Source organism: Leucopleurus acutus (assembly GCF_964270905.1).
Source record: "Leucopleurus acutus genome assembly, chromosome: 17".
NCBI lineage: Eukaryota > Metazoa > Chordata > Mammalia > Artiodactyla > Delphinidae > Leucopleurus > Leucopleurus acutus.
The window spans coordinates 3,532,455-3,542,879 of NC_139159.1; the positions used below are offsets into that span (position 1 = coordinate 3,532,455).

The following is a 10,425-nucleotide window of genomic DNA, read 5'->3' on the forward strand; positions in this document are numbered from 1 at the left end:
CTTGCGGTTTGGCGGGCGCGCCGTTATGGCCGGCCCGGTGCGGGGCGGAGGGCCTCAGGCCTTGGACCTGCTGCGGGCCCTTCCTCGTGTGAGCCTGGCTAACCTGAGGCCGAACCCGGGCTCCAGGAAACCGGTAAGGCTGCGGGCGGCGCGGGGGCCCTCGGGGTCGCGGGTCCAGAGGCGCTGGGGGAACCAGGGGCCCCTGAGCCCCTCTGCTTAGGTGACGCGGGAAAACCTGCCCACGTGGTCCCAGTTCTCTGTAAGGTTCAGGTTTAGAGGCTTAATTACGTTAATTAGGGCGGGGAGCGAGGTCGCAGGAAGTACAAATGATTGTCTCATTTAAAATTGGGTTTAACATGGAGTGCTTTTCCATCATACCTTATCTTCATGGGAAAGTTTTATTACATTTGATGTCTCTTCTGCAAATCATTGAATATAGCTAGAAAAGCTGTCATGGACATACTGTCACTTTAAAAATCAATTTGTTGCTTTCCTGAAGTGACAGGATGTAAAGTAAGAAAAATATTTTCCTTATAAGTTGGTATTTAAATAAAACGCTATATATGGGTAATAATGGCATATTGACAATTAATTCCAAAATAAATGCGCTTGCGTATCATGCAAACTTTGCTTGTTGTGGATGTTTAATTCTACAATTTTTTTCAGTTCCAACCTGTCACAGTCTCCTTTTTTTCATCTCATTCTTGGAACTTTCCCTTTGAAACACAACTTGGAGTTTGGTTGCAAGAATTAGCTACATCTTTGGAGGCAGAGTTGCTCATGTGGAGTGTTTGGACTTCAGAGCAGCTAAGATGGTGCCTGGCACGTAGTGGGCTTGGCTAGTCGTGCTTGGTTGGATGAATGAAGGGCGTAACCAAAAGATACAGTGCAAAGGTGAAATGCAATTTTTAAAAGTGCATCTGTAGATCATAAAACATTCTTCTTTCCTTACAGGGAAGACGACCAAGAGGTCAGAGAAGAGGTAGGAAATGTGGCAGAGGCCACAAGGGAGAACGACAGAGAGGAACCCGGCCCCGGCTGGGCTTTGAGGGAGGCCAGACTCCATTTTACCTTCGAATCCCAAAATATGGGTTTAATGAAGGACATAGGTAAGTTTGCTTTTCTTCTTAGTGTAAAATATCTAATTCTCACTGAGAGTTACCTAAAACTAGGTTGGTAGAAATTTAAATCCACTTTGAGGCAAACTTTCATTGCTGTTTCTCTGAACCATTTTTGGTAATGAAGTTTAGCCTGAATTGGGGAAAAAGCCAGACATTGCACTGACTTGCAAAATGGAGATAATGGTGCCTGCTCGCGAGGTTTAGGGCGATTACATATATAAAATCTGACTCATTGTCGTCACCCAATAAATGGTAATCACCATTACTTTGAGTTCCGTGAATGTATAATTTACATAGTGGGTTAAATATTTATTTATTTGTCTAAATGAGTGAAGTAGATGCCTAGGCAAATAATTGTTGGTGAAACAAAGTAAGTACTTACTGGTTTTGTTTCATTGCCCCCAAATCAAGGAATATTACATGTTTATGCCATACTCAGGGGTTTTATTTTGTTAAACCATATAAATTGATGGAGGAAAACCCAGGACAAAGCTCTGAGTTGATCTGGAGATCTTGCTGGAAGGTAAGTCTGGCTGAGTTTTCCAACTACTGTTACTTTCTTGTGTAGCTTCAGACGCCAGTATCAGCCTTTGAGTCTCAGCAGGCTGCAGTATCTTATTGATTTGGGTCGAGTTGATCCTACACAACCTATTGATTTAACCCAACTTGTCAATGGGAGAGGCGTGACCATCCAGCCATCTAAAAGGGATTATGGTGTCCAGCTGGTAGAGGAGGTAAGTCTGAATTAGATTGTTTTTGGAGTTACATAGATGGCTATTTCTGATTTCCATATAATCGACACCCTGCCTGCTTTATTTTTATCCCTTTTGAGTTGTCATAAACATTATGTAGTGGCGATCGTGTTATACTCGTGGTTTTAGAAAGCTGCATGCTGTTGGTGGCGGGAGGCAGGGGCGGCTCTGTTCCCTGGTCCTGGGATGTTCTTCTCCTGTGTACCCCCATTCGTACTTCTCCCTCACTCTGGTTCTCTGTTCAAATGTCATTCTAGTAGGAAGATGTTTTTGGCATTCTTTATAAAGGAACATTCATACCCTCATACCCGACCGTCTGCCTTATTCTGCCCAAAGGATTTTTCTTTGAGTGTATGAACACCTGACCCTTATTACCAAGTAATGCATTTATTTTTCATTGTTTTTCCTCATTGTGATGTCAGTTCTTTGAGAGCAGGTACTTTGATACATTGCTGTATTTACAACATTGGAAATATTGGCTTGTGATAGTCACTCAGTATTTATGGAAGACAGAAATGAATCAAATCCAGTTCTAATTGTAGGGAAGCGGTTTTCTATTTGTAGAAGTTGGCCAGGAGTTTCATAAGCAAATAAACTTGTAGATTGTTAATCAACTACCTGTTTCTTGTATGTCAGTAATACGATATTGCTGTGTAAGTAACTTAGTGTCCACTAGAGGGGAGCATTGTTTATGGGAAAACCTTTTAGATTCCTTTGAAAAAGTACACTTGTGGATAAAAATTTTCCAAATAAAATGATTCGAAGAGAGAATACCAAATACACCATTAAACCTCAGTATTCTACTTGAGGCGTATAAGGGAACACAACTGTAGATTAACATATGGAAAAACCCATGACCTCACCAGACATTAATGCACATCCCAACAGCTTTCAGGCATGTGTCTATTAAACTAGCAAAAATCATTCTGAAATCTACACCAGGACATTGGTTGAATAAGTACAGTTATACATTATTTACAGCTCTGTAAACTGCTTGCCCTTTTCTGGATTTCAGATTTGTAGTAAATAGTGGATAATAAGACTCTTTTGCTCTTTCAGCACAACATTACCAATTTGGGAACAGAAGTCCTAAGGAAAAACAAAATAAAAGAAACCTAATTGATATAATGAAATGCTAAATATTCTTCTTATAACACTGAAAATGCTGGAACTAACCCCAATGCCCAAGGATGGGGAAATGGTTAAGCAATCTGTGGAATAGTAATTAGAAATCTCAAATAATATGGCAAGACTTTGTTTCATTGAGTCAAGAGTGCCATTGACTGTAAAAATGCCTACCAGTATCATAGATGGGAAAAATGTGAGAAAATGTGTCTTAGAATTGATGGAATATTTTGAAATTGGGAGCCAGCTTGTTTCGGCCGCACCAGAATAGCAAAAAAAATTTTTATTACTGCACAAAGAATGGTAGTGCCACCATCTTTTTATTTTGTCAGAATCTGTTCTGAAATTAGAGTAAAATATAGCACATCCTAATGAAAGTGCCCAGACAGGACTTTAAAAAGTTGAGTACTATTTTTATTTTTGTTGTTGTCTCTGTCCCTTTCCCTAGAGTGGCCCCTCCCAAGCTCAGATACTTTGTTCTTTTGCTGGCTCGAGCCCTCTTGCCCCCCTCTTTAACCAGCTCTTGGCCTCTTGCTTACTTATGGGTCAGGAAGGTAAGTTTTTATCTGTGTCACGTGGCATAATGTGGTTAGGAACGAAGGCGCTGGGACTAGACTCCCCCTGGCTTTGTGATCTTGGGCAAGTTGCTTAACCTCTCCGTGTTTCCGTCTATGTGTTGCCGTCTATGACGTTGGTGTGGCAGTGATTCTGTTGGTCTAGAGTTGTCTTGAGGATTAAACAATCTGCTGTTACTGAAGTAATGGGAATGTGTATTTATGTTGGTGCCCGCCAAATGCATAAAATGGAATTCTAGTCATCCCTGCTCATAGGGAATGAAAATTGGTAAACAAGTTGGCCTAAAAAAACGTGGAAGAATTTGGTGTTTGATAGGACCTCAAAGCAGAGGTATTTAAAGTAGGAATAGCTGTCACGTTGCAGGCCCTTTAGAGGAGAAAACACAGTGTAGACGGGAAGCTCATGTAATTAATTCACTTGTAGCCAAGCCGTCTCCTTACAGACCTTGTTTTGACGGGTGACAGGGTGCTGACACCTTTAAGGCAAAAGTTAATATTGAAGTACAGCTGGCTTCAGAGCTGGCCATCGCTGCGATCGAGAAGAACGGGGGTGTCGTCACGACGGCCTTCTACGACCCTCGAAGCCTGGGTAAGCTTGTTGCCTCGGGGTCGCGTGCTGACTGCCACACGAGGGTTTGACTTGCTCTGCAGCTCCCTTGGCTTCCTGTTTGAGGGGTTTCTACTACTGGTGTGGCTGGTGGCGCTCCGCCTTCTCATACACCTCAGCCAGTGTGTCATAAAAAGGTTTTGTTTTTTAAAACATGGGACTTCAATATGCTATTTCCCACGTTTAGAAATTCACTCGCTGTTGGTGATGCAGGAGTAACTTTGACTTTCAAGATGCAGACTTTTGAAAGTCGAGTGTTTCCATTTGCTTACTTAAGACAAACCTGTTTAATAAAAAAAAAGTTTTGGGAATTAAGTTTTCCTCTTGGAAATATTTAAAAATTAATAATTAAAAGAATACCATTATTAAGAGAAAATCATTATGTATATAGGCAGTATTTGCATCTCTCTCTTTCTATTTAAACATTTTTTTTAGAAATACTGTGCAAACCTATTCCATTCTTTCTCCGTGGACAACCCATTCCCAAGCGAATGCTCCCCCCTGAGGCACTGGTAACCTATTACACTGATGCAAGGAATCGTGGTTACTTGGCGGATCCTGCTGAATTTCCTGAAGCGAGACTGGAGCTCGCCAAGAAGTATGGTTATATCTTACCTGATATCACGAAAGACGAACTCTTCCAAATGCTCAGCACTCGAAAAGATCCAAGGCAGATTTTCTTTGGTCTTGCTCCTGGGTGGGTAGTGAATATGGCAGATAAGAAAATCCTCAAACCTACGGATGAGAATCTCCTGAAGTACTACAGCTCCTGAGTTCCTTCCAAGAGAGCAGATGGTAAAAGAGCACCAGAAAGGGACCGAAACACGTGTGTTTCCCGTTGCATTTGCTTAATTTGTAATTCTGCAGATGTTGGTGTTTTCTGTGTAATCATCTCTCTCTTTCTTATCTAAATTAAAATAAAAATACAGTAAGCAAGGACTGCATAGAGGATCTGGTGGATCTGTGTGCTTCTGTCTCCGTTCTGAGCTCCCTGGTTCTCTGCCCAAGGAAGAGTGTAACTCTTAGTCAATTTCCGGTTGAGTCTTCCATCATCTTTCCGTCCAGGTCTTGTCTTACTGTTGCAAATCAGAGTGAACGTGCAAGTGGGATGGGATTGCTTTGTTGGCTGCTTTGTCAAGGTCAGAGGGCTGCTAATGAACTGGTGAGCCTCTTACTCGGTAGCCGCGAGGAAGCGCTGCTGCCCAGTGTCAAGACAGCAAGCCTTCAGCTTGGGATGATTAAGATGTGGGGTGTGAGTTGAAGGTTTAAGACTGGTGAGTAGCTTCTAAGCAGTTCAATATTTGCTAGCAAAATTGAGACCAGAACTCCAAGGGAATTCATTTTCTCAACTCAGAGTAGACAGAAATGATCAAGCCAGTATCATTTTTTTCCTTGAAGAAGGTAAATGTTCTAATTCTAATTGATATGATTTTACTTAGAGACTTTGGAAACCTTTGTTTTTCAGTCATTTTAAATGCTTTTGAAAAAATGGTCAATGATTATATAAGCCATAAAAACAACTGGTCATGTGAAAGTTAAACTCAGTTAATTTAAAAGGTTCAGCAGTCAGTAAGTCTGTTGTATCTAAGCACGTGAAAGCTTAATTTATCCTGATGCAATTAAATCTTGAATAATTCATGATAGTTCTTCAACAGAAGAAATAAAATGATTCCTGCTTGTTTATTTTATGAAAATAAAAAAATTTAAAAACCTAAACAGTGCATTATTTTGTTACCTTATCTACCTCAAATATAGCTGAGCTAAGATTCCGTTTATAAAGTAATTTAAGTACGAAGAGTGTATTTCAGTTTTTATCCAGGATTATTTAGTTTGGCTTGTTATTAAACCATTTCTTAGTACCCAGAACTTACAAGAATCACTACTAGCCCCGTCTTCTCGGATAGTCACCTATGAATTTCAGAGAATGGGCAACAATTTAAAAACATGTTTTTATTTTTTAGAGACACAAGTGACAGGTGTTTTTGAGGGAGAGTGATGATAAAGCACCAGAAACCATCTACTTTTTTCTGTGCCTCTTTTTCTAAACATTTTGGCCATAAAGCCATCTTACATTTCCTATGCTAGGTATCTAAAAAGTTTTATTTGAATATTGTATATAGAAGAAGAGAGATGGTAGCAAAGAAGAATTCCAAGGTGCAGAGAAAACGTGTTTTTATTGACGATTACAGTGACTAAGAGTCAGGAATAGAATACATTTTCATTTTTTAAAATCACGGGGAAAAGTCCCAAAAAACTTTCTATCATTATAAAAGTAGTCCATGCTTGTTTTGAAGTTATGTAATATTGAAGTCTAAAAAGTAGAAGTCCATGTTCTCTTACTGTTGCCCATCCCTGACCTACTACCACTGTTTAGTTTGTTTGGAGTCTCTTTTCTTTTTTTGAATCAAAAAGGCATAACCTGCAGGGGGCTTCCCTGGTGGCGCAGTGGTGAAGAATCCACCTACCAATGCAGGGGACACGGGTTCGAGCCCTGGTCCGGGAAGATCCCACATGCCACGGAGCAACTAAGCTCATGCGCCACAACTACCGAGCCTGTGCTCTAGAGCCCGCAAGCCACAACTACTGAGCCCACGTGCCACAACTACTGAAGCAAGCGTGCCTAGAGCCCGTGCTCCACAAGAGAAGCCACAGCAGTGAGAAGCCCGCACACCGCAACGAAGAGTAGCCCCCGCTCGCCGCAACTAGAGAAAGCCCACGCGCAGCAACGAAGACCCAACTCAGCCAAAAATAAGTAAAATAAATTTAAAAAAAAAAAGGCATAGATTGCAAATAAAGGCAGTGACCTTACTTCTTATTGTTACATCTAATACTGTTTCAAAGACACTTTCCGTTAGGGAAGACTACGCCCTATTCTTAAGCCATTGCTATAGGATCCATTAGGCAAGTCCCTTCACCTTTCCCAACTGTAAAGTGCAGTGACCCATAATCTTTGTATATTACAAGCTCAAATACCATGACGATTGAGGTGTTGCCTTGGTGCTGAGGAAAGCTGCTTTGACCTCAACCTATTTGCACAGAAATGAATTTCCTTACATTTAAACACATCCTGTCCTGTGTCCGGCCTGAAGCAGGAGACAAGCCTGAGAGACCACTCATTTTCTGTGCAGAGTGCCAGCCTCGCTCTGGGTGGGTTACTGCCCCCCGGACGTGCTGCTAGAGGTTCTGTTTTGTGGTTCACTTTGCAGTTGTGTTGGAGGGGCCGGGGTCGCCTCGACAGACAGTTCTTCACGGGAAATGAGGGGGCAGTTAGTTGCGTGAAGGTGGATGACGGGGTCTCCTCGCCTTCCAGTCCCAGGATGTACTCGTGAGGCCCTTACGAGGGTCCCCGCACCACATAAATGACTCAACTACCCTGAGCAGCAGTGAGGGTGGAAAAGGAGATGGGAGATGGCAGACGTCAGACTCGCTGAAGTTGGTCGTCTTGGGGGCCTGCAGGTGAAAGGAAGTCCGGATAGAATGATAAAGGGAAGAGTGAAAACAGGAAACAGCTGCCTGGTGACGTGTCACCCTCAGGGCGCAGGGGCTTAGTCACAAACAGCTGTATCCTGGGCTTAATCGAATAATCGTGCAGATCATTCTTGGCCAAAACAGGCACGTTCCACAAAATCCGTCCATTCTGCTTTATGAAGCCAGTCCTAAAATCACTGCGTAGCAGGGAGACTCAAGCTGAATTATGTAACAGTGCCGGGTGCTGCTGGTCATTTCCAAGGATGAAGAGTTCACATCACCTGGAGATCTAAGTAGAAAAGCCAGACGCCCTCCGTCTGGGTTCCAGTCCTTTCCTGGTGTGTGGCTTCAGCCTGTTTTCAGTGTACGTGGCCTGTGTGGGTCCAAGACCAGAGAAGCTTGAGTTGATATGCATTGGGAAAGATCTTTTCATGCCTGGAAGTAGTAACTGGATTTCCTCGGTTTATTTTCCTTTTTGAATGTTACTTTATTCTTTGGAATGTGGAGCGGCTCTGCAAGGGCAGAGAAAACGCCAGGCGGCAGCAGAGGGACCCAGCTCCGCGTGTGTCAGAGAACAAAGCATGCTCCCTGACTTTAGTTAGTGCAGATTCTGGTGGCCACGTCTGGAAGGCTTTGCTGCAGACAGTGTGCCAGGCGTGGCATGGTCTTGCACGTGTAAACTTCAGTGCTGCTTCAGGCCCCAATGGCAGCCGGATGACCTGGGGTGCATCCTTTAACTGCAACACCCTCTCCTGTGGTTGGGGGCTCACTGGGTTACCAGGGAGAGGCTCCAGGCACGGAGGCCAATTTGCAGAATTGCCAGGAGAGTTTGCCTGGGCTCAGAGGCCGGTACTAGCTGTGTGACCGTTATTTAACCTCTCCGAGCCTCGGTTTCCCCATCTGAAAAAAGGGGGATAATGACAGATCCTAACGCATCCAGTGATGATGGGGATTGAAAGACGTCAGTATTTGTGAAGCACTTACCACTGCGCCTGACACAGAAGTGCCTCTGAGTGTTGGTGAATTAAGCATCTTATGTGGTCCACCTCGTATGTGGTAGCTGTTCCATAAATGTTATTTCCTTTCCGCCGTAAGATTCATACAGTCTGTGGTCAGTATCTTGTCGATGAAAAGAAAGGCATGCTAAACTTTATTATTTTAATCAGGATCTGCTGAGAAAGGACATTTTGAGATGATCATATGGTTTTTATCCTTCAGTTTGTTAATATGGTGTATCACATTGATTGATTTGCATATATTGAAGAATCCTTGCATCCCTGGGATAAATCCCACTTGATCATGGTGTACGATCCTTTTAATGTGCTGTTGGATTCTGTTTGCTAGTATTTTGTTGAGGATTTCTGCATCTATAGTTATCATTGATACTGGTCTGTAATTTTTTTTTTTTTTGGCGGTACGCGGGCCTCTCACTGTTGTGGCCTCTCCTGTTGCAGAGCACAGGCTCCGGATGCGCAGCCTCAGCAGCCATGGCTCACGGGCCTAGCTGCTCCGCAGCATGTGGGATCTTCCCGGACCGGGGCACGAACCCGTGTCCCCTGCATCGGCAGGCAGATTGTCAACCACTGCGCCGTGTGCACTTGAGAAGAAAGTGTAATCTGCTGTTTTCAGATGGACTATCCTATAAATATCAGTTAAATCTGTCTGGTCTGTTGTGTCATTTAAAGCTTGCGTTTCCTTGTTAATTTTCTGTCTGGATGATCTGTCCATTGGTGTAAGTGAGGTGTTAAAGTCACCCACTATTATTGTGTTACTTTCAGTTTCCTTTTTTATAGCTGTTAGCATTTGCCTTATGTATTGAGGTGCTCCTATGTTGGGTGCATATTTATTTATTTATTTAAAATTTTTTATTTTATTTATTTATTTTTGGCTGTGTTGGGCCTTCTTTGCTGCACACGGACTTTCTCTAGTTGTGGCGAGCGGGGGCTACTCTTCCTTGCAGTGCACGGGCTTATTGCAGTGGCTTTTCTTGTTGCAGAGCACTGGCTCTAGGTGCACGGGCTTCAGTAGTTGCAGCACACGGGCTCAATAGTTGTGGTGCATGGGCTTAGTTGCTCTGTGGCATGTGGGATCTTCACAGATCAGGGCTTGAACCCATGTCCCCTGCGTTGGCAGACGGATTCTTAACCACTGCGCCACCAAGGAAGCCCAGGTCCTCTGCTTTGACAAATGGAGTGAGGGACCTGCAGAAGACTCTTTCTAACTCTATAAAGAATTGGAAAGAGAATTCTCCTTTTTTCTACAAGTGAGGAAGCACAGGCTTTCAACTAGACACACACACACACACACACACACACACACACACGCATGCGCGTGCCCCTTAGCCATCAGAAATGAGGCAAGACTGCCACCTACTGACCACATGTGAGCACTTCGTGGGAATTTCCAGGTGTGATCTTGGTCCCACTTAATTAGGATTGTTAATTATTCATGATTTATACATTCAACAAACCCGAAGTGCTCACACAGCAGGCCCAACACCAGGCACTGGGGCTACTAAAGTCAGAAAGGCAGAGTGATCACCTTACACGCACCAGTAGAAGGGAATGGAGAAGCAAGTGAAGGAGAAATTGAATCCCAGAGCAGTAGGTGCTGCAGGTAACCTGCTCCCGATACTCTAGTTCACCTTTAATTTTAAAGGAAGCGGAAGCTGCCTCTGGGCACGGCAAACCCAAGTTCTTCCTTGGTGGCTGTCGGTGACAGGAGGAGGAGGAAATCAAAGCCAAAGTAGTAGCAATGGTTTTACACTGATTTTCACT

General features: G+C 43.4%; 1 protein-coding gene across 1 annotated transcript; it reads left to right on the forward strand.

Annotated features, from left to right (window-relative positions):
* On the forward strand, positions 1-5,885 carry MRPL15 (mitochondrial ribosomal protein L15). Its single transcript, XM_082858933.1, has 5 exons — positions 1-133; positions 955-1,109; positions 1,690-1,855; positions 4,039-4,162; positions 4,616-5,885. The coding sequence occupies exons 1-5, from the start codon at positions 26-28 to the stop codon at positions 4,951-4,953; spliced, it is 891 nt and encodes a 296-aa protein (XP_082715059.1). The 5' UTR covers positions 1-25; the 3' UTR covers positions 4,954-5,885.
* The last annotated feature ends 4,540 nt before the right edge of the window (positions 5,886-10,425 follow it).

What these genes read in the sequence shown, in the direction of transcription:
- MRPL15 (XM_082858933.1), top strand. Translation starts at nt 26, where the DNA reads ATGGCCGGCCCGGTGCGGGGCGGAGGGCCTCAGGCCTTGGACCTGCTG. An exon ending in ACCCGGGCTCCAGGAAACCG is followed by an intron (nt 134 to 954) that starts GTAAGGCTGCGG and finishes CTTTCCTTACAG; the next exon opens with GGAAGACGACCAAGAGGTCA. An exon ending in GGGTTTAATGAAGGACATAG is followed by an intron (nt 1,110 to 1,689) that starts GTAAGTTTGCTT and finishes TTTCTTGTGTAG; the next exon opens with CTTCAGACGCCAGTATCAGC.